General features: G+C 41.9%; 1 protein-coding gene across 2 annotated transcripts in view; it reads left to right on the plus strand.

Annotated features, from left to right (window-relative positions):
* The window catches only part of SPATA17 (spermatogenesis associated 17), a 163,325-nt gene that overhangs the window by 95,835 nt on the left and 40,942 nt on the right, over nucleotides 1–26,548 (plus strand). For both annotated transcript variants that reach the window (XM_050950250.1, XM_050950251.1), the window contains exons 8-9: nucleotides 1,852–2,000; nucleotides 25,221–25,356. In XM_050950250.1, coding sequence (XP_050806207.1) covers nucleotides 1,852–2,000; nucleotides 25,221–25,356 — 285 coding nt within the window. The remainder of the gene's footprint in view (nucleotides 1–1,851; nucleotides 2,001–25,220; nucleotides 25,357–26,548) is intronic.

Genomic DNA, 26,548 nt, shown 5'->3' on the forward strand with positions numbered 1-26,548 from the left:
AATTTCATTCAAAATATAAACAAAGGAAAAGGTGACATATAATGAAATATGGAAAAGACCTATTTTGATCATCTGTTTCAGCCGTTACCCAGTGGAATACAAGTGAGACAATCATGATGAAAAAGAAAGACTGTCCATTGTTTGTATTTTCCACTGTAGGACATGCATCTATGTTTCCTACAGGTTATTTTATTTACATAAGAACACCGACCAGGTCACTTGACACTTTTCTTCCCGTCAGCCATATATCTACTTTATGCATATATTTTGTAGTACAGAAGGAGTATTAATGTTTTAAACTTTTTTCTATAGCTCTCTCTGATTGGACAGAAGGCAAATAACATTTACTATTTTCAGTAAATTACTATTGTATTTATTATTCCCCTGCAGCCTAAAACTTTTTTATTTTATTGTCTTTAGAAGAGCTATAGCGATCCCATAAAATAGATTTATTCTTTGTGTAAACTTTCTGGAAGTAAAGTAGGAGAAAAGCTTGCCAAAAGCATAAAGATTATGGTTACTTGCTTCCTTAGAATCTTTAAAAGGGACTTGAGAAACATGATTCTGTGCCTTTAAAAAGGAAAGTTCCAATAAAAATCCATTAACTACTTTCAAATATAGCAATCCTCCTGTCCAGCTGTGAAAAGTACTAGATGATACTTATTTGCCATTTGTGTTATTTACGGTCCATGACTTTTATGGTAACTGGTTCCTATTATTGGTTTCTATTAATGTAAAACATAAGTGAACATAAATGAGGCGTGAATCATTTCTTTTTATTAGCCCCACAGTCTTCACTCAGTGCTTGCAGTAACTCCAGCTGTGACTTGTTAGTGATAACCTATTTAAAGAAGGAGATCTTTAAGAATAAGGGACATGATCAGGATTGTTTGTCCATTCATATTTTCAGAAGGTTTCACTACTTCAGTGCAAGATCAACAGTGCAATAGTAAAAAGAAAATTAGATGTCATTAGCAACACTGCTAAAGTCTGAGCTGTCACTAAAATTGTAGTGAGTTTAATATGGTACTAATTACACTCCAAGTGAGTTTCTACTGGCTACTATTAAAACCAAGATATAGTGTAAGTCACTTTTACAGTGCAGGAAAGAACTTTCTGCTGCTATAGATTTGTATCATTAAATGGTACCAGTATCAATTATTAAACAACATGGTTACAGGTTTTCAATTAAAATATACAAAATTGTCAAGAAACTATAGGTCTATAGATTATTTGGGTGCAACCAAATAAATGTAGACTTTAATTTTTCAGAAAAAGAGCTGTCAGCAAATGGCAAATACACCTGTTTTATTTGTCATGTCTGCAATTTTACTAGAAGAATTAGTTCTGTAATCATGTTTTGAATCTCTTTCAAAGTGTCTCTACTGTCAAAATGGCAAAGATACTTTCATTAAGTAAAAGTAACAAAGCCTCTGAATCTGAACACTGAAAGGTTTAGGCTTTTTTCAAAAGTTTAAGCACAACTACAAGTTATTATGTGGAGATTAAATTTTATTTTACTAGTATGTTGGTAAGAAACAAAACTAAGTACTCCTAGTCAGTTCTAGAAGTGTGTCTTTTTTCAGTAAAAGATATACATTAATAGTTAAAGAAACCCACCAGTGTACATTTCTCACTCCCCATCTAAGGTTTTATAGCATGTTCTCAACCATCATGTTATCTGCAACTCTCTATCAGGATGAACTGCTTTCATTAATTATTTTGGAAAGAAAATCTTGCCACTCTCCCAGCCACTCTGCATCCTCTTTCATCAGGGATATTTCACAAATAATAACAACACAACATAAAAAAGAACACAACAAAACACTTACCTTATCCTATACCTGTCAGGGGCCCTTCCGTGATACTGCTGAAGTGTTGCAGCAACGCTACAAGCCTTTGGAACCAACCTTGCGGGTGGCAACATCAATCAATTCACTAGAGAAGGCCAGAGAGGAAATCAAAAGAGAGGAATGGAGAAACCGCATAAATGACAATAAGTAAGTTCCTTGGTTTTTTCTTATACTTTTATGAGAACATTTGCTTTATTCTGCTGCTTTCAGAAACCTTTTATGTCTGACAAAATGAAATGTCAAATTTGACAGCTTACCAGCAACCATTCTAGGTACATACTTCTAAATTCTGTGCTCTTTTTAGATTGTAAAGTGTTCAGAGCAGAAACCCGGTCTTGTTGTATAAAGTGTGTCATGCAGACCTATGGAACTATAGAAGGACATATAATAAACAACCAGTAATATAATACACATTGCAGAAGATGGACTTCCTGGAAAGTAAGCAATCAAATGGTGCAAGGATCCTTCTGCCACTCTTGTGCTCTGCTAACGGACAGGCACTATTTCAGTCTTTGCACTTACGGATACATAAGGATTATGTGAGACTAGCTGTTGGTTCTGTACTCCCCTCTGCATAGACTAGCAGAGCTCACTCTAAAGGGAGCTGGAGCACATGTGGCCCCCTGTCAGAGGGTGACATAGAAGCTGTACTCTATGTTTCTGAAGCAGCATGGTTTCCTGCAGCTCATTGCCCGCTTCACCTGTGCTGGTGCATCTCCAAACAACCCTGAATATAGGGCTACACTTTAAAGGCATCACCTATCCCAAAGGATCTAGCACTCTCATCAACACACTTCTATGTTCTTTTCTGACCAGAGTAGAGGTCTATTGGATCCATCATAATGGAGTTCTGTTGGGTCAGTTCTTCAGGGTCTGTGGTTACTCATCATAACTCGATGCTTTGGTGACTTTTCCCTGGAGTTCACTCTTCCTGACAATGCTTTAACCCCAGAGTTTAAAAAAACAAGTTTGGTGAATCATCTGTCTTAGTGGTCATACTGTGCCCATTGACATATTGAAGGCTTATGTTTTGCAGTCCCTACTAGCTTCTAGTGAAACCTTCTGAAACCTGAAGTCTAGAGCTTTTGTTCCAGTTTCACTGCCACATGATGTCATTTATATTAACTGATGTGTTGGGACTCTGAAGTCTGAATTCTACTGCATCAGTGGATTTTGGCATTTGTGTTAATTAATGCAGTTGTCATGTTCTTTTCCCTCAGTCCTCCCTGCCCCCCCCCTTTTCTACTTTAATCTTAACAGTGACTTTAAAAATGGCACCTTCTTATTCAAGAGCTCAGCTCCCAAGATCTATTTAGACCATGTTTTATTGGTTGATTTTTAGTGACAAAAATAAGATGTCAGTACTGTACTTCTTACTCCTTTTGTATGGTACAGCCAAACACAGGTTGGTACAGATTACAGGTAAAAGTTGTTTTCTTATTGGATTCTGTCCCATTTAGTGTATCATTGATATAATTGTTAAGAAAGTTTCAATTAATTTATGCAATTAATTTTATATAAAAAGTAAAAGAATGCCTATTCCAGGTTCTGTACTGAAATTACAAGCCCAAATTCCATTCTCAGACACATCTAATCTGCTCTGCAGTGGAGAACTTAATATGAAGACAGTGGATTGTACAGGTATAACTGAAATCCAGATTTTGCTTGAAAGACCTGAGATGATGTAGAAGAAGGAAAGAAACCATATTGATAGTCAGATCCCACGTTAAGTTGACAGAGCTAGCAGTTAGAGAAACACAACTTTTTTCTACTAACCTCTGCCAATTAGATCTAGAAGTCATTGGGAGACAATAAAGATGTTATCTCACTTAGTTTTTTTTAAATTGAATCATGCTCTTCACTTACTAGAATGATTGGTATGCCTACACAACCCACAACAGTAAGACTCCACATTGACAAACTTGAGCACTCTAAAAATAGCTGTGTAGACAGTGCTTTGAAGTTGTGGCTTTGGCTGGAGCTTGAGCTCTGAAGCTTAAGGAGTGGGGTGGACTTCAGAGCCCAAGCTGCATCTTGAAAGTGTTGTCTACACAGCTATTTTTAAAGAGCTAGCCCCACCAGCTCAAGTCTGTTGACCTGGGCTAGGATGCTCATTGCCACTGGCTGGGTAGACATACTCACCGTGTCTTGTGCTTATGAGATAACACTAGTCCACAGATGTCACCATGTTTAATCAGAAGTCATGAAGAGTCAGGTCCTGGATAAAGATCTCACTGCCTCTTCTAATTCTTATAAGTCTAGTATGAAGGGTGTGGCCTTGAGCTGTCCAAAGTTGAGTTTTCAACTCTGACAGATATTAGTAAGTTGTCTTTCTTCAGCATGTGTATAAGGAAGATTTTAATGACAATCCTAATGCACAAAAGCAGTGTCCTAGTGTCAATGGTGCTTGGAATCCTCCACAACACAGGACGAAGGATTGTACACTATGTATCCATTCTGTGACTGCTTAATTTGTACACCAGCTATGCCAGGATCACATCTGTAACCTTGCAAAGGAGATGACAAACCTTCATGCCATCATCAAGACTAGCAGTCACTGATAAGGTTGCAGCCACGGTTGTGGAATACGTGCCTCAAGGAAAAGTTTACTGATGGTTTATTATCTGAGATATCTTTTATGAACGGACAAAGTTCTGTACATTTCTATGTAATTGAGTACTTTAAGACTATATTTCTGCAACATAGTGCTTATTTATGGAATTACTCTTCTCTTTTGGAAAGAAAAACACCAAAAAAGAGAGATAAGGCATTTATTGTCAATGCTTACTTTTGTGGAAGGTGAGACATACTTCCAGGTTTTTACTTTCTAAGGCCTCATCTACACTGGCAAGTTTGTGCGCAGTACAGCAGCTTTAAGCGCTGTAACACCCGAGGTGCACACACTGCCAAGCCACTTAGTGCGCAGAAACTGCACAGATGCAGCACCCTAAAAAAAAATATCTCAACGAGGGGCGTAGAGCTTTCTGCATCGTTGCTACAGCGCTGCAGTGCCAGTGTAGACACCGTGATGATTACAGCACTCCGATTGGCCCCAGGGAGGTGTCACACAATGTCTGTTCTCACCTCTCTGGCCATCGGTTTGAACTCTATTGCCCTGCCCTCAGGTGACCAACCTTCAGCCCCACCCCATACATTCCTTTGCAGATTTGAAAATCCCATTCGTGTTTGCTCAGTGATGAGTACAGTGGTCTCAGCACATCTTTCCAGGTGGCCATACCTACTCCACGCACCAGGCGATCCCCCACCTGGAGCAATGCTGAGCTGCTGGACTTCATCGGTATTTGGGGGGAGGAGGCAGTGCAGTCACAGTTACACTCCAACTGTCAGAATTATGATTCCTATGGACAGATTTCTAGATGCATGATAGAAAAAGGCCATGACCGGGACACATTGCAGTGCAGGGTCAAAATGAAGGAGCTGTGGAACGCCTACCACAAGGCATGGGAGGCAAACTGCCGCTCCGGTGCTGTGCCCATGAGCTGCCCGTTCTACAAAGAGCTGGATGTGATACTCAGTGGTGACCCCACCTCCACTGCAAAGTTCCCTGTGGATACTTCATTGGCTTTGTTGCCAGTCGAGAGTGGACTGAGCCAGGAGGAAGCAATCTTGGATGAAGAGGGAGAGGGGGAACCAGAGGCAGAGGATGACCCGGAGGCCAGCGATGCATGCAGTCAGGAGCTCTTTTCTACCCCAGAGGAGTCTAGCCAGTCACAGCAGTTGGAGCTTGGTGAAGCGCAAACAGGAGAGGAGGCCCCTGATAAGTGGATCTGATTTTGGGACTTGCTGAAGCGAGTTGTTGGGTGAAGGAGGGCTGCAGAAGGCAGGCTTGTCTCCCATCTAATGCCTAGTTTGAGCCGTGGAACAGGCTGTTGATACACTCCCTCACTTCATGGGAATCTCCCTCAGAGATCTCCAGGAAACTCTCATAGAGATACTGGGCAATCCGCTCCTGCAGGTTCCTCGGCAGAGCTGCTTTGTTTCTTGCCCCATTAACAGTAACTTTCCCAGGCCGCTGTGCTGTCATGGAGAGTGTGGGGGACTATAGCTGCACACAGGCTAGCCGCATAGGGGTCAAGGCGGAAGCTGCAGGCTTGAAGAAGATCCTCTCTTGATTCTCTGCTCACCCTCAGCAGCAAGATATCTTCCATAATGATCACCTCCTGTGGAAAGTGTGGGAACAGGAATGATTATCAAGCCCCTCGTACAGTGCTCTCTGCAAATACCCAAGAGCCAGGTGCCCAATGTACAGCACAGTCTGGGAACAGTGATTTACCCTGCCCCTGTAGCTACTCACCACTTTGGGGGTCTTGTGGCTTATGTATGCTTGCCTGGGGTCAGCCAGTTAGTGACAGGAGTGTGAGTATTGGCTGTATTTTAAAGCACTGAAACAGTGTTGTCTGTGTTGCAAACAATCCTGCTTCTGTAAGATGTTACTTAAACTTCACAGAGATGACCTTGGGAGCACAGTCTCCCTCTTTGTTATCGGCGGTAGAACGATTGCAAAGAATTAGAAAGCATCCAAGAAGAACTAAGGAGGACTTTATGCATGAGGTTATGATGCACTCCACCCCGGAGAAAAAGGAATTAAAGGAGTGGTGGGACAGTGAGAAGAAGGACTGAAACAAGAATGTGGCATACCACAAAGCAGCCACGGAGCAGCTCTTAACAGTTATGGAGCGCCAAGCAGAAACGCTTCAGGCAATACTAGCTCTTCAAACCAAGCAGCTCCATGCCTGCCCTTCCCTGCAGTCGCTGGTACAAAACTCTTTCCCATGTGCCCCCACCCCACACCACCAACACACTCTTGTCAACCTCCTGGCTCCACTCTCTGCCCGCAGCATTCTACTCCTCCCTCCTCACAGTCCAGCAGTGTGGATTCCCAATACCCACTGCCCTCAACACCCATCAATCTGCAGTTTGGCCCTGCTGAAGTACAGCCCCGCTGCATCATACTCCAAAGGAGAAGGTTGGGTATAATCCCTGGACACACACAACTCTGTAGCTGTCCCGGGACCCTTCCTCCTCTTGAGACCTTCTATTCCCCCATCCCTTCCATTCCCCCTCTCCCTCCCTGCTGATGAATTTATTCGTTTGACTCTCTCCTCTGGTTGTTGTCTTTCAATGGAAGAATTGTGTTTGTTTGAAATCAATCTTTATTCTATTAAGTGAAAGCAAAAAGAGCACTGCAGAGCAACATACAATTACGTTAAGGCCCCTTCTTGCATCATGTGCACCAATCATCTCCTTCCTAGCATTACAATCACTGCAATCCCGAGCATAGCAACAAATATTAGTGGCTTTCAGCTTCAAATTGCTACCTCAAAGCATCCCTGATCCTTATGGCCCCACTCTGTGCCCCTCTAATAGCCCTGGTCTCCGGCTGTTCAAATGCAGCCTCCAGGCGCTGAGCCTCTGCAGTCCAACCCTGAGTGAAGCTTTCACCCTTCTCTTCACAAATATTATGGAACTTACAGCACATGGCTATAAGCACAGGAATATTGTCATGGGCCATGTCCAGCTTCCCATACAGGCATCACCAGCGGGCTTTTAAACGGCCGAATGCACATTCCATAATCATTCTGCACTTGCTCAGCCTCTTGTTGAACCGCTCCTTGCTGCTGTCAAGTTGACCCTTGTATGACTTCATGAGCCACGGCATTAAGGGGTAGGCGGGGTCTCCCAGGATTGCATTTTGACTTCCCGTATGGTGCTCCTCTGGTCCAGGAAGAAAGTCCCTGCTTGCAGCTTCCTGAATGGGCCAGTGTTCTGAAAGATGCATGCATCATGCACCTTTACATACCAGTCTGCGTTAATGTCTGTGAAATGGCTACGGTGATCCACAAGCGCCTGGAGAACCATTGAGAAATACCCCTTGCAATTAATATATTCAGTGGCTAGGTGGTCTGGTGTCAGAATTGGAATGTGCATGCCATTGCCCCTCTACAGTTAGGGAAGCCCATTTACGCAAAGCTATCCACAATCTCATGCACATTGCCCAGAGTCACAGTGTTTTGGAGCAGGATGCGATTAATGGCCCTGCACACTTTCATCAACATGACTCCAACCGTCGATTTTCCCACTCCGAAATGGTTAGTGACTGATCAGTAGCAGTCTGGAGTAGCCAGCTTCCACAGTGCAATCACCAATTGCTTCTCCAGTGACAGGGCAGCTCTCGTTCTTGTGTCCTCATGCTGCAGGGCTGGTGCAAGCTCATCACAAAGTCCTATGAATGTGGCTTTCCTCATGCAAAAGTTCTGCAGCCACTGCTCGTCATCCCAGACGTGCATGATGTTGAAAGATGGTGCCAAATGTGGATGGAAGTACAGGGATTGTTGAGATGCGAAGCAATGCATCATGGGGCATTGTGCAGGACCCAGGATACCCTGTGACCCCTTCCACCTTTCCACAAGTCTTAGTGACAGAAGAGAAGGAGGTGCTCTGTGGGATAGCTGCCCAGAGTGCACCACTCCGAATAGCGTTGCAAGTGCCACAAGTGTGAACACACTATTGCGCAGGCAGCTGTCAGTGTGAACATACAACAGCGGTTTTCCTTCGGCACTCTCTGAAGAAGGTAAAATTACTTATCTGTAATTCTCACCCTTTGAAGATATCACATAGGATTCCCACTCACCTGCCCTCAGACTTTGAGGTTTCTTTTCAAAGATAAGGTGTGGCTGCAAGTGGTATACTTTTACATTGAAGTTATATTTGCATTTGTAAGAGCATTCTTGTTTCCCATGCATTTCAGGAACTGATTGAGAAGGGTCTGAGAGCTGAGGCAGCAAGCTAGTGTGGAAAGGGAGCACAGGGGAGGGTCTTTTGCCTAACTGCTAGAGTCTCAGAGGACTAAAAATATAAGAGCTAGGGATGTTCCTGATCTGTTTCACACCAGGGGGGGCAACAAGAATGGAAATCTATTTATGTGGATGCATAATCTACTGTACACAGGGCTCTGCCTATATCTATTATATCCAATTTTAAAATGGGTGAACATATATTGTCCTTCCACTCAAATAATCTAAAACATTACAGCTCAGGATATGATAAACCTGCCTTCATTTTTAGACTACTGCAGTTTCTGGTTTCATCTTTTATTTTATAATGTCATCTCTGAAGCATTTTAGTCTTCAAGACTAGAAATTAGTTGGGAAATGCATCTTAAAAAGAGTGCTCAACTATGCCCTATATCCAAGCAGTGTTCTGATGCAGCTGAGAATGTGAGCCACAGGGATCTCCCTGACCTGTGCTACTCAGCTATGTCAGAAGTTAGAGCAGCTAAGAGCCTGGCCTCACTTATGGCACTGGTGTAAGTTCCTTGAAGGACCTGCACTAGTGGAGAATAAGCATAGTTGCACTCACTCTGCCATGTCCTCTCGCTCCTCCCCACTACCAGAATATTGCTTCATCTCTATACACCGGAAGCAGCTGTACTACCTCCAACATACTTAAGCCAATAGAACATTACCCTGTGTGAAAGGAATTCTCTGCTGGCCACATACAACTAGAATCTATCCACATTGTAGTGATGGAATGACTTGGGTATCTGGCCCAATAAGAATGACTTTCTTGATAATTGTTCTCTGAAGAAGTACATCACAAAAGTGCCCAATGACCCACACTTCTCCCCACAGAGTTGAAGTCTTCTTCTCTTCCTCCCTCTCCCTTCCACCCCCCAAAATAATGCCATTCCTTTTTATAGAGATGGAGTGATTTTACTTTCCACTTAGCTAGGAAATGGAAATTGGAGCAACAGGGGATACTCACTTTACAGAAAAAAGAACGGGAGTACTTGTGGCACATTAGACACTAACAAATTTATTTGAGCATAAGCTTTCGTGGGCTACAGCCCACTTCATCGGATGCATGTAGTGGAAAATACAGTAGGAAGATATATATATATATACACACACAGAGAACATGAAACAATGGGTGTTACCATACACACTATAAGGAGAGTGATCAGTTAAGGTGAGCTATTATCAGCAGGAGAGAAAAAGAACTGTTTGTAGTGGTAATGAAAATGGCCCATTTCCAGCAATTGACAAGGAAATGTGAGGAACTGTAGGGGGGCATGTGGCATGGACTAGTGGCTGGCATGAGACATTATTTGCTGGAATGAATAGATTTAGAACACTGAGCATGTAAAGTTCTTTTCTTAGTTGCATACAGCAACATCAGCCCAAGAATGATGATCTGTTGTATTTATTTTATGTAATTCTCTAAAGGTCAGAAATTAAATTTTTCTGTAACTTTTCTGAAATATGTCTCAGTTCACATGCCTTGTGCTCCAAAGAGCCCCCCAAAAGGATTGTTTTAAAGTTCACGTAATCCTCCAGAGTTAGTTGTGGTTTATAAATAAAGACATAGTTTTACAAGAGAGGGCAAAGACAGTCCAGTGATTAGGGTGCTAACCTAGGGCTTGAAGAAACCAGATTTCAGTTTCTTCACCCATCCCAGACTTCCTATGTGACCTCAGGCAAGTCACTAAGGCTCAATGTGTTTCAGTTCCTCATCTGTAAAACAGAGATTGTAGTTCTTCCCTACCTCAGGAGGGCTTTATGAGGATAGCTGTAATAAAGATAGTTAGACACTGAGATACCACAGCAATGGGGGCTGTCTAAATACCTCTATTATTTAATTTTCTATCCCAAGAGATGAGCATGTTCTGTCACATAAGAAAAATTAACCCTCACTGATCTCACTTCTCCACATCTTTTGTTTTCAGTGTGATTATAGTTCAGAGCATTCCATCTCTCTTTGCTGAGTTCTGACTGTCTTTCCTACCAACATCCAGGAGTTGTTTGGTGGGCTCAAACTCCACCATCTATGGGCCAGATACATGTCTTTCCTGAACAATGAACATCAGTGGGTTGGTCTGCTTTTAAGGGAGGGTTAATACTCATTCCAAGAGGATGAATTTCTTCTGTTTTTCTGAGTATTAAATTTTATCCATTAAATTTTTTGCTAAAGAATTTTCAAAGTGAACATCTTGTCCAACTACCCAATTCTGGTCTAGCCTCTCTTTTACAGAAAGTTTGTGACCTAGATAGGTCCTGTGCCTACAGAACGTGAGGGTCAGGAGTTGGCCTAGAATGAATGGTAACAAAATTTAAAGAACCTGTTATTTTGCATTCAGCTAAATGCTTGAGAAGGATTTTTTCTTAAATAAAAAACTATTTCAACGTTTTACGTCCAGATGATACAGTTCACTATATTTCTGAGTTAGCTACAATGGAAATAACCACTGCATTTTATGTCATAAAGATCTTACACATCTAAAAACTTTTTTCAAATTATGTCTAGTTTTTCATATGCTTTGCAACTTTAGCAATTTGCATATTTTCTGGACTGTTATTGTATTATGATAAACAGGGATTACCATATATTTTCAGATAATGTTTCCTTAACAATTCAACTTCTATTTGTAACTCTTCCATTCATTTTAATTACTAGCACAGTGTGCAACATTTATTAATCAGCAGAGTCTTTTTAAGTTAAAATACTAAATTAGCTAACCCCATTAACACAGAATACTCCAAACAAGCTGTAATAGGAGAGGTAGTTACTGTGTAAATCGTATTATACATGCGGGTGCTCTAGGGCACAGTTAAGCATGATTACCCTCTTTTGATCCAGTATTCCTCTGCTTCTTCCAGCTAATTTCCAGTGGAAATTTACAAAGTGGTGCCTTCATTTTTCTATCTTAATTTTTCTAATGAAGTTCTGGTACTTTATAACACTGGGGATGCAGATAATAAGTCTGTGTATAATTAAGAAGTTCTAGAATTTGTCTGCAAAAGAGATCTCTGTTACTTTTGCTTCATACAAGAAATAGGTTATTCTTTTTTTCTGCTACCTTACTCCACTGCAGACCTGGATTAAACAAAAATGACCAGACGATTCCAAGATTTACTGACATCAGAATACAAAATACAAGAATTTATATGATAAGTACAGCTGTGAACTGGACACACAGTGTAGCATTGCATACAGTGTCTTAAATAATGAATAATAATATAATTATCAAATTATATGACACTGGATGTAACCAGCAGTGCTGCTGGAACTAGGGATGCTGGGGGTGCTTCTGTACCCCCCGACTTGAAGTAGTAATAACAAACACCAAATACATCAGTGGTTCTCAAACTTTTGTACTGGTGACCCCTTTCACATAGCAAGCCTCTGAGTGCAACCCCCCTAATAAATGAAAAACACTTTTTTATATATTTAACACATAGTTAAAGGCAAAGTGGGGTTTGGGCAGAGGCAGACAGCTCGCAATCCCCCATGTAATAACCTTGCAACCCCCTGAGGGGTCCTGACCCCCAGTTTGAGAACCCCTGAAATACATGGTTTCCAACATCAGCACCCCACTATAAAAAAATTTTCAGCACAACTAGTAACCAGACTAGATGCGTCAAGAGATTATACTGTCTTTATGTTGTAAATACAGCTTGTTTTAACATGCATTCATTACTGGACAAATTATGGCTGCCCCAGCACAGTTGTGCTAGGGTAAGAACAGCCACAGAGCTTCTTGCCTTCCCTGAGTAAAAAGCAGAAGGGGTACTACTACAGGTGATAGTACTCAGTGTCCCAAAGAGGGTACATCTGAATGGGTGGAGGAAGAACTTCAGATTTGGCCCCAACTTTGAAAACTGAAAATTCATGAAGTTCTTCATAAAAATAATTAATTCATATGTGCCAGATGGTATTGAACAGTTTATCTGGAGCTAATTGTTCATGGTCTTTTTTAGACTGACAGATAATTCTGTTTTATTTGAGTTGGAACAAGAAGTTGAGATAGAGTGCAGAGAACCTGTTTAGGTAAAATTATTGCAGTTCTGTTCACATAGCTATAGATTAGATTTTGGCAGCATTTCTATTATTGAACCACAAAAATATGCATTAAAATAATATTAAATGTTTAACTAGAAATTACAAAAGAAAGGAAGCTAAGGTAAGCATGAAAATCCTACATAGTTCTCTGTTCTTAATGTACCTCATTATGCCAAGGTAGTGCAACACCAATGACAAGGTGGCTTCCTGCAGTTAATGTAGAAGTGCATCAGACCCTTCTCAGAAGTGTGGACAAAGCATGAAGGAATCTGGCATCAGAGTACAGGCCAAGATTCTGTTGCTAGTAGGTTATCGAGTATTTGCCTGTTACCGAGCATTTGTCAGTCCAAAGAGTCCACTCACCATGATAAGCTCCATCATAGCCAGCCATGGGGTTGCAGCCATCACTAGTCACCCCATGGTGGTTTCTCTGTCAGGTAACTTGGTGCTCTGGCCTTGTCTCAGTCCTTGGTCCACCCATTCCAGGGTCACAGTTGTCCAAATAAAAGTTAAAAACTGTCTTTAACTGAAACAAAACCTTCCACCCTCTCTGAGGCTCTTCTTCAGCCAGTCTCCTCCCCAATTATTCAGGTTGTGTCTCAACCAAAATTGCTTTCCTCATTTTCTCCCTTGTAGTCAAGGTCCCTTCCAAGCCTTCCTGCTTGGAGGGCTTTCCTCCCTGCTTACTCAGGGCCCTGAAGGAGCCTTGCTTGATCCCTGCAGTCTCTTCCCCAGCTGGACCATCTCAGCATTTCTACCTGGCTCCTTTTACAAAGGAATCACCAGCTTCCTCCCAGGAGAAGCCCATCCTGTAATCAGGGTTGGCTTAGCCCCCCAGGATCTTTAGTCCATGAAGCAAGCCACCTTTTCACAGGCAGATGCACAGAAGGGACTGCAGGACCACTACTGCGTCTGTGTAAACACAAGAGAAAATGAGTGCTTCTGAGTTGTGCCCCTGTTGGTAGGCACCACACAGAACTGAGACTGTGCTTCTCAGCAGACAATGGCACACCTGCCAAGCCCATATTCCTCTTGCTTCTGCCCAGGAAGCTTATCTCACTGTCAAATTGCAATCAGAGTCAGGTCCTGATCAGCATCCTGCTAGAGATGTCATTCCTGCCATCCCAGCTGGAAAATCCACTGGGTCCAGAAGGCCTTTCTTCCATCTTCTGCTGCTGTACTGAAAGAGATAAGGGAGTGAGAGAGACAAGAAGGAATGAAGAAAAAGGGTGAGGAAGTAGAAGAAAGGAGAGAATATGTGGAGGGAGGATGGAGAAAGAGTGGAGATATGGAAAAACTACACACAGAGTAGAGCAGTGGTTCCCAAACTTTAACAATCCGTGAACCCCTTTCACTAAAATGTCAAGTCTCGTGAACCCACTCCTAAAAATGAATATTTCCAGGGATTTTCTCCTTTACTTGAGTATAAATGATAAAAGCAGTGATCTTGGAGATATAACATTTGTTTCTATGACATGCTTATTACACTCTATTTATTATTAGTATTTATAATTACAGTATTTTTATTACATTATGAAAATGGCAACACTCTTCCAAGATCTCACTTTCATAGCTTGCATCACTTTCAATAAGCCTGTTATAAGACAAAGATCCTATGTTTCATGAAGGAGTATCAGATGTTAAACAGCATGAAGATATTTAAGAAGCCAACTCAAAGAGTTCCTCCTACACAAGCATTCAGGTCTTGAGCAGTCCAGGCAGAAAACGCACATTACTACAAAGCTTAAACTTGTTCTTCATAATAATTTTAAGCTGTCTATTTAATTTTAAAAACAGCAAAGAATATCCACTTCTCTTTCCATTTCTTATAAGTCTTGAAGTTTAAATCTCCTCAGTGTGGTAGATATGCTTGCTTTGATCTGCTTAGCTCTTAGAAGTCCAGGGGCTCCGGGCTGCTGGCCTTGTGCTGCCTGGGGTTCCTGGGGACAGCTCTGTCCACCATGAGGGAATTTTTTCCCCCCGAAAACCCCCTGTAAAATTTCACAAACCCCAGTTTGGGAACCACTGGAGTAGAGAGAGGAACAGTATGAAGGGAGAAAGAAAAGGAATTTTTAAGGAAGTTGGCTACGACATGTTCAGGAATCTATAGGTGCACCACTGAGGAGTTATCTGAGGCAGGATTGCGTGTGTCCAGTCATGACTGTTCCCATGCTATTTCACCCTATTTTGTGTTGGCTGCTGAAAAGGGTGCCTCAAAGCTAAATATGCCTTAAAGACAGTTAATAAAAAATCCTCTCTGGGGATATCCCCACACCTCCACATGAGAACTTGGAAGTTGAGGCTCGAGGGAAGACTGGCCACTGTCATGTTACTGCATTCCACTACTTTGAGCTACAGTGCTGGCATTTATCTGGCCATCAAGATGATCAATTTGTGGCTGCAGCACTCAGAATCATAGATTACCAGGGCATCACGACCTAAGGCCTGGCTGTGTTATGGAAAAAGGCCCCTATCCTACTCAACTGTCTTCTCAAGGACAAGAGCGTAAACAAAGAAACAAACAAACTAAAACCCCACCATCTGTGCTACAGCATAGATCCAACACAACACCAAGTGTGGATAGCCTTTGATGGTAATGGGACAGTCAAAGTCATCTCTGCAAGGTAGGAACCTGGTACTCAGTGCATTTACAAAGTATCATTGCTAGGATTTTGCCTCTAGGAGGGCAAACTTTTTGGTCAAAATTCTCCCACCATACCTTAGAGTTTTTGTTTCTTTTGGAATATCCCTTAGTGAGTTTTTGAGCAATAATATTTCATTTTTAATTATTGCCTTATTTATTTGGGAAGCCTTCAGTTCTCTCTCAGTCAGCAACATGGAGCATATGATTGCCAAGAGAGGAGCTGGCTCCTGCTCCATCCTGCTACCACTGCCTTTAGCCATCAAAAACCTTCAAGAGCTTGTGGAGTTCCACCATAGTTATCCTAGGAGGCTGGAACCCAGATGTTAGAAATCTGCCAGAATGAGCTCTTCAGATCTTTGCTTGAATAGACCTATTAAGTCTAAACTTGTGCCATTAACTAACAACATTGATATCTCTGTCTGGATTTAATTTTCTCTGGATGTTTTCATTTTCTTCTATAACCCCTCCCCTATTCTACTTAGTTCAGAATATACATTATTGCTAATTTTGAGAGAAGCTGTGTCAAACATATACGTGAAGCTACAAATCTCTACTTCAGTCTATATTGCAATATTATTGCTGTTTGTTATACTTGTTTGTTCTGAAGTTCTGCTGTGAAGGTAGAATATTCTTTGTATGATTCCCATGGCATATTCTAGTTATTCTACTCTATTTTAATACTAATATATAGTATTTTTAAAACACATTCTTTATTGAAATGAATATACAATGAATATCAGAGATTCTTGCTGGATGTAAGAGGACTTCAATTTTGCAAATATAGATCATTCTACATTCTGATCGACATAGGCGTAAGGAGCCACCCTCATGGATTTGACTACAGAATTGGGGACATAATGAAAGCAACAGTTTGTTTTATGCCATTCTATCTATCTACAATTTTTAAAGTCTATTATTATTACTCAAAAACTAATAAATATGTTATTAATCATTTCCAAGTAGAGAGACATAATCCAGAGTGTGCACTTAATGTCACACATAAAAATGTATGTATACACTTATCTGGTTTAAGATATTCAGTAGAACACAGCACATGAAATATGCATTTATGATACTAAACCACATACATGTTCTATTATGTATCATTTCTTACATAATAAGAATATTGTTTGATCTCTAAATCAAGATACATAGAATTTGGCTTATTCTGAGAGACTATTTGAGAAAAAAATAAAATAAAAGGCAAGATTTGAACAGTGATCTAAATTGAAACCATGATCTTTTAAAAGATCTGTGTATAACTATATATGGATTTGTATATAACTATATTTGGTTATAACTTAAGATCGTAAACTGTGAACATAATCATTTTCATTGAGTTTATCTTCCACTTTTCTCAATAAATGGTATTTTACACATTTTTAAAATCTGTCTAGTATATAGGCTTTACAGACACTGTATTCATACTGAATTATGAATGTTATGGCTAAACTAAATTCCATGCATATATGGGAAAATCCCTAAACTGCTAGCCTTGTCTTCTCAGCCATCCAATCCCCTGAGAAAGCCAATTTTCTTTCATGTCTGAACAAAAGAAAAATGTACTATTAAAATGCAATTCAGAAGTGATAAAAAAACTGTAAATGGAGCAGCCGGCTCTCAGCACCTTCTGTGTATACTCTGGGACACTGGGGCCACATTAATTTTTTGTGCGTGTGATGTCCATCCCATGTGCAAATTAGCATTACAAGTACCATAATCTGTCTTATATGAGAGCTACCTGTCCCATGAGTGTACACATACTTCTGTAGCTTTGTATTATTCAAAGCTTTGGTACCTCTGTGTTTTTGTTTTGTTAATTTTATATAACATTTGTTGGGATGCTGGATGGGATAAATTGATGTTACTAGTGAGATACTCAAACTTTATTTTTCTGAAGGGGAGAGTGGCTGGAAGGTTCATTGATAAAATTTACAGTTGCTAAAATATTGATTTCCCCCAATAAATGATTTTTAAAAACACATTTAGCACTCCATAGACAGAAGTAATAGTTTTACTGCCATGTGATGGGCTGACCAGTATGGAGAGCAGAGCTTTGCCACTTCCTAAATGAGAGAAGCCTGCTTCCAGTCCAGAGCCTGAGGCAGCCTGTTACCTAGATGAGCCATTTGGAGGATAGGATGACTAGGATTCAATATAAAGAAACAAAACACAGGGAGACAAGTATGGAGCAGTAGGGTGGGATCCTGTTGATGAATCCATAAATGACCTTGATTTTTAACTTCACTGTTTTCCCTTTTTTTTTTTGGACTCTAAAAGCCCGAGAAAAGGCAAGAAGGCTAAGGCACCAAAATACCGGACTTGTAAGGAGTGACACCTGACCATCTGAGACTCGCAGCAGGCTAAATAGCGCCCTTGCCAGAGTACAAAGGGGTGCCACTGCGACAACCTGGTTACAAATTTGATATTGAATGGAGGCACACTCTAGCCCCTGTGGAAGGGAGCAGGTCAGGACTTAAAAAACAAAAACCCAACAACCACCACCTCCCAAACCCCAGAAAAAAATTCCTCTTCCGTAGTATGGATGTGGAGTAACTACTGGGTGGCAGAGCAGAATGCTCAGTGCCAACAGCAGCAATAGCAACTCATCCAGCAGGTGACCATCAAGCAAAGCAGCTGATCTGGGATGTAGCTGCCCAGCAGCAATAAAAGCAAATGCAGCAGATTGTGACCATACTGTGGCCATCCACAATGACTGGGCCTACTGGCACAGATCTGGCAAGAGCCCCAGTACCAGAAAACTACCAAAGATGGGACCTGAAGATGATGCAGAGACCTTTCTCAAAACACTTGAGCAGGTGGTACTTGACCAGACAATGCAAGCAGCCTAATGTGGATTAGACTCAGTGACATCACAAGATTATGTACAAGTCAAAGCAATCATTTTGACATACTGGTTATCTTACAGGAAATGTTCCTTCATTGATTTTGGAGAATTGATATCCTCCAGGAGCCCCATTCCCACATGTTGGCACAGAAATTGCAAGACTGGTGTTGGCAGTGACTCATATTTCAGACAGAGATGGGGATTCAAGTAGCAGAAATCATTTTGCTTGAACAAATAATGCTGATTTTCCCACCAGGGGAAAAGATTGGGTTCTATGTCACTGGCCCATGACAATGGCCGACACCATCCAGCTATTGAATAAATATATGGCATTTAGGACTGCTACAATGACAGTCAGAGAGAGACACCGTGGAGCCAAAGTCAGAGTCCTGAAGAGCCCCACCAGGATTGAGGAAGTCTAGGAAGCCATGGGGTCATGGACAACTTGGACCAAGGAACTGCAGCAGCCTGGCTGGGACCCAGCTCAAGAATCCTCTGACTCACACTGATCTCAAAAAGGGAAAATCCTGGGTTCAGGAACAGGGAGGACCCACTCAGAAGGGTCCACCCAGGGAGTGGGGGAGGATCTGTTACCAGCAGCAAAACCTTGGATGGATGTCTGTTTTTCACGTCGCTGCCTCAGACACTGGTACAAGGACTGCCTGTTTATGAAATACAGTTATGAGCAAGTCTGGACTACAGAGGCTTGAGCATAATAGCCAGGCTCAGCTAAACCAACCATCCCAGTTAAAGTAAATGGGACAGACATAATGGGCCTACTGAACTCAGGGTGCAGCCAAACCCTTGTGAGGAAATCTGTTCCAGGACTTCCCTGGGGCACCATCTACTTACAGTGCATGAAGGCATAAAGCCATATACTCGCACCCTAATTCAGCTAACTGCTGAATATACATGACCACTAATGGTCAGTCTGGCTGCCTCTCACGCTTACCTAGTCATTATTATCTGAGAGTGGGAACCTCAGGGGACCTCTTGAAGGAGTTCTTGGGATCCTCTTAAAACATGAAGACTCTGTTATCAGTATCCTCACAGATGACTGTTTGGGATCAAGCAGGCCTCGTTGCTATAGGAGATATAGCCGAGCTGGATAAGGGGAGTTCCAAGCAGCTAGATACTTCTTTAGAACCCAAGTCCCATCTAGAGTTAGAGGTTACCCCTTTACCTGAATTTGAGAGCCTGACTAGGTTCTCCAACTTTATTGAAGAGCAAAGGAAGATGAGACTTTGAGCTTGGTGTACGCACAGATGGTTGTTGTTAATGGGGAGATAATGGACCCCCCAGCAAGCTGAGATATCCCTCCAGTTTGAAACCCAGAGTGAGTGGTTGTACTGTTAGAAAAATATCACTGAACAGAGGAGATCAGAGCCCAACTCCTGGTGCCCTGATCCCACTACAGAGAAATCTTGTGTTTTGTCCATGCAATACAATTTGCTGGACACCTGGGCTAGAAAAAAATTGATAGCCTCGATCCTGGCCCAGTTTTTCTGGCCGGGGATATATAAGGAGTTTCCGGACTGCTATGGCTTTTCCTCGAAGTGTCAACAACCTTCAGATGGGGAGTGGTGAAGACTCCCCAGGTTGGCATGCCATTTGAGAGGATCAGAATGGACATGCTTGGGGCAGGTATCAATATATCTTGGCAACTGTGGATTACAGTACCAGATATCCTGAGGCCATGCCATGATGTTTCACAAACACCAAAGCCATCTCAGCCAAGCTAATGATGATCTTTGTGCAGGTAGGGGTGCCTCAGGAGATTCTAATGGACCAAGAAACCAATTTTATGTCCCAGGTACTAATAGAATTGTGCTGATTTCTGAAGATTAAGTCCCTCTGAACTTCTGTCCCAAACGGATGCTTTGGTAGAATGTTTCAATGGGACACTAAAAGACATGTTAAAAATTTTTTGCCCCAGACACCCAACACTGGAACCAGTTACCTCCCTACTGCCCTCCCATTTGTTGTTTGGGAGGTGCCGCAGTCATCTACAGGCTTCTCCCTGTTTGAACTGTTGAATGGGAGGCAACTGCAGGGGGATTCTGGACTTAATACAAGAAATGTAGGACGAACAGACCAGTGGGGCTGACAGTGTGGTACAATACATCCTCTCCCTTCACAATAGGCTAGCAGCTATAGGCATCTTCAACAGGGAGAATCTCCTATTTCCAGAGTGCCCAAGAAACAACATATAATAAAGGGACTCTCCTCCAAATGTTCAGACCTGGAGACCAGGTACTCTCATTGTTCCCTAGCTTGAAGTCAAAACTGTTGGCCAACTGGCAGAGCCCTTACATGATTGTCTGCCAGGTAGGGACAATGAATTACGAAATCAGGCAGCTGGACAAAAGACAAACCAAATAAACCAACCATACCAATTTCCTGAAGCCATGGAAGGCCTATTTATAGCTCCCTTTTCTCTGGAATCAGAGTTAGGGTTGCAGACAGCCAATATCTCAGGACTCGGGATGGTCTGTACTGTGGGCAACTTCATACCAGAGCAGAGGGTCCAAGCTCAACAGTTGATCACTGCCTACCCAACAGTACTTTCCACCCCATCTGGACGAACCCATCTCACATGGTGTCCTGGCTCAATTTGGATGTTGAAGGAAGGAAAGGAAAAGCTGCGGCCACTTTCCCAGAAGATGAGTGAACCCATGAAGCAAAAATTACAATCTATGTTGGACCTTGAGAGAAATTTAGGAATCCCTAAAGCCCTTTTTTCAGTTATTTATTTTATTTTTAATTTCCTGGAACTATATTGGGATTTATTAAAAGTTTAAAAGCAGAAGAAAATTGGTATAAACGGAAAATGAAGGGTAGTATGTGTGTGTGTGTGTGTGTGTGTGGAGAGGTGCCCGGTACTCACCGGGGCCAGGGAGGAAAGGTGCCCAGTACTCACAGAGGCCAAGGAGGGGGCACTCACCATGTGGCAGCTGAGGAAGCCTTCCGCCCTCTCTCTGGCTTACTCCTCCCATCCCCATGCAAAGAAGCAAACGGGCATGCTGAAGGACCAGGGCCATGAGGGGAACAGAAAGCTGCACCTGTAAGTGCTTGTTTCCCTGCCAGACAGAACCTCCCTGGATCCTAGCCCTTCAGCACAGCTCCATCCTCTTCCCACTGCAGGCTTTGTCCAGCTGCAGTGGGGGAGCAAGATGGGCAAGGAGCCAGGTCCCAGCAGCTAAGACCACTCTTGTGCTGAAGGGCTGGGGTGGAGAGGGGAGTCTGTCTGGCAAGGGAGCCAGTTCTCACAGAGTGCAGCCTTCTGCTTCCTATGGGCCTGTCGCTCAGCAGTGGGCAGTCTCAGCTGTTAGGATCCAGCTACTTGCCCATCTCACTCTTTCACTACACAAAGTGAACGGACGGGACCACGCTGTAGGGATGGAGTCAGGATGGGAGTGAAATGTTTCAACCTATGAACACTGGCTCCATTGCCAGACAGAGCCCCCTGCTCCCACTGCCGGCCCTTCAGTATGGCTCTGTTCACTTCCTCTATGAAAAATGGCCAAAATCCAGGTTAAAATTGGTTAAACCCAAAATTGGCTTTTTTAAAAAACCCAGGAATTTTTCAAAGAAAAATCAGTAAATACCAATAAAGAAGGACTTTAGGAATCCTGTAGTGACTGGAGAAGTCCAATAGCATTGGTCCCTAAGCCAGACGGGACCACCTGATTTTACTCTGACGTTAGAAGAGTCAATGCTGTATCAAAAATTGATGCATAATACATGCTGTGTGTTCATGAGCTGCTAGACCAGCTGGGCCAAATATTACCACCCTGGATCTTACCAAAGGATACTGGCAAATTCCATTCATGCCAAAGTCTTGGGGGAAAATGGGCTTTGCCATCCTTTTGGCTTTATCAGTTCTGGACTATGCCATTTGGCTTACAAAAGGCTTCAGCAACTTTTGAATGGTTAATGGATCATTTTCCAGCCCCACAATAGTTGTGCCACTGCCTACCTCAGTGATGTTGTGATTAATAGCTGGCACTGGGAGGATCACCTGACACAGATAGCTGCTGTATTCCAGTGCCAGACTAATGGCAAACCCTGCCAAATGTGGCATACACAAAGATGAGACAACCTACCTGAGGTATACCTTGGTGAAGAGTCAGGTACAGCCTCTGGTGGACAAGGTCCAGGCCTTAAGGACCTGCCCTACTATAACTTCAAAGAAGCAGGTGCACAGGTTTCTGGGAATGGCAGGATACTACTGCTGGTTTGTACCGGGGATTCTTATCCATTGTGGCTCCCTCATCAATCTGCCCAAAGACAGGAGCTCAAAAAAGATCTGTTGGCTTTCTCACAGGATGGAAGGCTGTGAGAAATCCTTTCAGTTCCTAAATGCTAACCTCTGCAGAGAGTTCACCTCATACAGCCCAGATTTCAACAAGGAATTTCTTCTACAGACTGATCCCTCCAAAGTCAGATTGGGAGCAGTCTTGTCCCAGGAAATCAACAGCAGGACACAGAATCATATATCTGAAAGGGATCTTGAGAGGTCATCTAGTCCAGTCCCCTGCACTAATGGCAGAACTAATTATCTAACCTGCTCTTAAAAGTCTCCAATGATGGAGATTCCACAACCTCCCTAGGCAATTTATTCCAGTGCTGAACTGCCCTGACAGGAAGTTTTTCCTAATATCCAGCCTAAACCTCATTGCTACAATTTAAGCCCATTGCTTCTTGTCCAATCCTCAGAGGTTAAGAAAAACAATTTTTCTTCCTCCTCCTTGTAACAACCTTTTACATACTTGAAAACCTTTTAAATACTTGAAAACATGTCCCCTCTCAGTCTTCTCTTTTCCCGACTAAACAAACCCATTTTTTTTCAATCTTCCCTCATAGGTCATGTTTTCTAGACCTTCAATCATTTTTGTTGCTCTTCTCCTGACTCTCTCCAATTTGTCAACATCCTTCCTGAAATGTGGCACCCAGAACTGGACACAATATTCCAGTTGAGGCCTAAGCAAAGCAAAGTAGAGCGGAAGAATTACTTCTCATGTCTTTCCTACAACACTCCCTGCTAATTCATATCCTGTCCTCTACCTAAGCCAAAAACTGTTCCCAAGAGAAAAAGCCTACTCACCATTATAATAAAGAAAAAGAGGGCTTAGTTGTGAAATGGGCCATGGAGGCACTCACATATTACCTTCTAGCAATAAGTTCATCCTATTCACAGAAAGACACCAGACCCTGATTCATGAGATGGTACCTGTCCTTCCAGCCCTTCTCATTTCAGATCCAGAGACTGCTGATTGAAATGCAGACTTTTTGTTTCAGGATGGAGGGGAGCTGGTGAGGGAGGGGAACTGGCAGTGGAGGGAAGGCTGTGTGAGGGGGCAGACAGGCCCCACCCTGGCAATGAGAAGTCTAAGGAGAGCCTGTGGACGCAACTGACCCCACCTCACTACACCTTTAGCCAATGTCAGGAGTGAAGGCGGGAGTGAAAAGGAGACCTAGTCCAGTTCAGGACTGACCAGTAAGGAGAATAGGGGCTCTGCTACTTCCTTGATGAGGTAAGCCTCATTCCAGCCTAGAGCCTGAGGCAGCTTATTTTATGGATGAACCATTTAGTGGATGGAATGAATAGGCCCAGGAAGGCTGATAAAAAGGAGCTAGTTGCACAGAGACAAGCCTGGACCAATACGGTGGGGTCCTGCTGACAAATCCATGGACAACCCTAATTTATAAGTTTACTGTTTTCCTTTTTTTTGTTTTGGACTTTAACACCCCAGAAGGGGTAGGACTCAGGTGTACAATAGCCAGAAGATTAAGGAAGCCCAGCACTGGATCTGTGAGGGGCAACACCCAACTGTTGGGGACCCACAGCAGGGTGCGTTGTGCCCTGCTGGGTCATAAGGAGGTGCTGCTGAGACAAGTTGGTCACATCCCCACTTTATCGAACTCCTTGTTTTAACAACCTAAATCTCATGGGGACTGTGGCCTTCACATAAGCTTCCAACTTTCTTTTCAAATTTTTAAAATTAGCTATATTATCTTCATGACAGCTCAGGCAAAATAATGTTCTAAACATCTGAAACACGTGCTTTTAATTCTAGCAATCTAATCAATTAACTACCATAACATAGAATAAAGAATATCTGCTGCTTTTCAGAACACCAGCAATGGCATATCTCACAGGATTTTAATCTATATTAAAATGTGATAAATCTGAACCAGATCATCTGCTCCTATGATGAAATGTATGGCAGGGGATTTAGGAATAGGAAATCTTTGTTAGGTGTCCCTTACCACATGCCTTTGCGCAACAGACAGTGGGACCTGTCTAGAAAACCTGCAAATGCCCGTGGGAGGTTAGGGACAACTATATTAAAGCCCTCTCCCTCCATGTCAGACTTGTGCCCCTTGTAGCCCCAGGCACTGGCAGCATGGGTCCCTTATCAGGGAGTTCCCCTCAATATTATTAATGGTGGCAGAATTATGCCCTTAACTATTACTGTTCAATACAATTAAGCAATCTTGTGATTAAGGTACATCATTGGTGATTTTATCAAAAGCAACAGACATTTTTTTAATCTATGGTCTACAAATACATTGTAATTAATGTGATTATTAGTGTAGCATGTTACTACTTAGAGTGAGTAAGAGTAGCTGAATTGGGCCCTCAGAGTTTGGGATGTAATTTCTAAAATTAGCTACAGTTTAAATACAGTGGCTGGGAAACATCCAAGCAATCACCTGGTTATGCAAATAAACCAAAGTTACAACTTCACATAAATGTTTACATTCCATCATATCATAACTGTATGATTCTCTAATGTGGCACCACTTCTTTCAAAAAGTGAAGAGCCTGGGAGAGAAAATGCATTAGCTCTATTGCAACACTGAGAGGAGGACATGAACAAGTTAGTGGAAAGTTTGTTGGGTATATGTTCTGCTCATATCTCACAGCATTTATACCTCTGATTTAAAATACTACCTACTGCAACCATAGCAGTGTAGTAATAAATATACGAATGTTTTTATCTTTCAGATTTTTGCCATTTTCTTCATGTCATAAAAACCAGGAATATGACCCATTAATTCATACAGCAAGTAAATATGGCCAAATGACTTATGGAATCAAACATTTCCGAGAAGAACATCATGAGAAATGGGTAGCAAACAAGGTGAGTCACTGTAATATTCAGCAAAGTGATAGTTTTCTAGATTGTTATTTTATGAAAATCAGAAAGCATTGGGCCTGGTCCAAAGTTCATTGAATTCAATGGGAACATTTCCAATAACTCTGATGGGCATTGATTCAGGACTTCAAGTAGTATAATGGCTTTAATCTTTAAAGGCCAGATTCTACAAGATACGGAGCTTTTTCAACTCTCTTTGAAGTCAATTGAGGTTAAGGACACTCAGCACCTCTCAGCCAGTGCTTCACACTTTATGGAATAAGGGCCTACAATTATTGGGGGGAATATGCTTCTGATAAATACCACATTACCTGCAATATGTGCAAAAGATATCCTGTTTCATTTACTGCTTTTTCTGATCTGGTAGAAGAATAAATATGAAACACCTAAGTGAATACTACTGAAAATCTCAACAAAAATTTGAAATATTAACAAATGCTTTTCTTCTTCCATTTTCTGCTCAGTTTTAAAAATGAGCAAAGAGCTATAGTTTCCATAGATATTTTCATCATTCTCTAATTTGTAAAAAAAATCTCAAGTCTTTCTAATTCCTAACACAATAGGATGTGATGTTTCTCAAAACTTTTAACAGTATATATATAAGTTCAATGGAAGGAATTCAATACAGGATGGGATGTCAAAAGCTTAAAAGCTTCAGTCGTGTAGAGCATCGGTCACAAAGCATGAAATGGAAAAAAGACAATTGAACAATTGCTTCTTGGCGGTTTTGTAAGTTCTTGTCAGTTTTGGGAAGCAAAGGATTCTGAATTTATGTAATCTCCCAGTGGACTTAGGTTAAAGTGGATGAAAGAAAACAAAGTTATCACAAACCAATTCCTGCTAAACCATGGCCTGATTCTGTCAATGGGACTTCTTTGTACCCTGAGTGAGGAGAATCAGTCTTCTGGACATTTACACAGTTTAGAGGGTCAGTGAGGATGCAATTAAAATGAATTAGAATTTTTTTTCTTTTTAAATGTTTTAACAGTATAGATACCATGTTCATATCAGCTCTTTAAATAGTGTCAGTGGTAACAGTATTAAGATATGTTTAATCACACTTTTCAAGCATGTTTTCCCTGTAAGTGTACATCCAAGCCTACAAAATCTGTTTCCTATGTAAATATGTTGCTAAGTGTAAAGAACCCAGAATTTTTTTTATTGCTTTTCTCCTCTA

The sequence above is a fragment of the Gopherus flavomarginatus genome, chromosome 4 (assembly GCF_025201925.1).
Source record: "Gopherus flavomarginatus isolate rGopFla2 chromosome 4, rGopFla2.mat.asm, whole genome shotgun sequence".
Lineage (NCBI taxonomy): Eukaryota > Metazoa > Chordata > Testudines > Testudinidae > Gopherus > Gopherus flavomarginatus.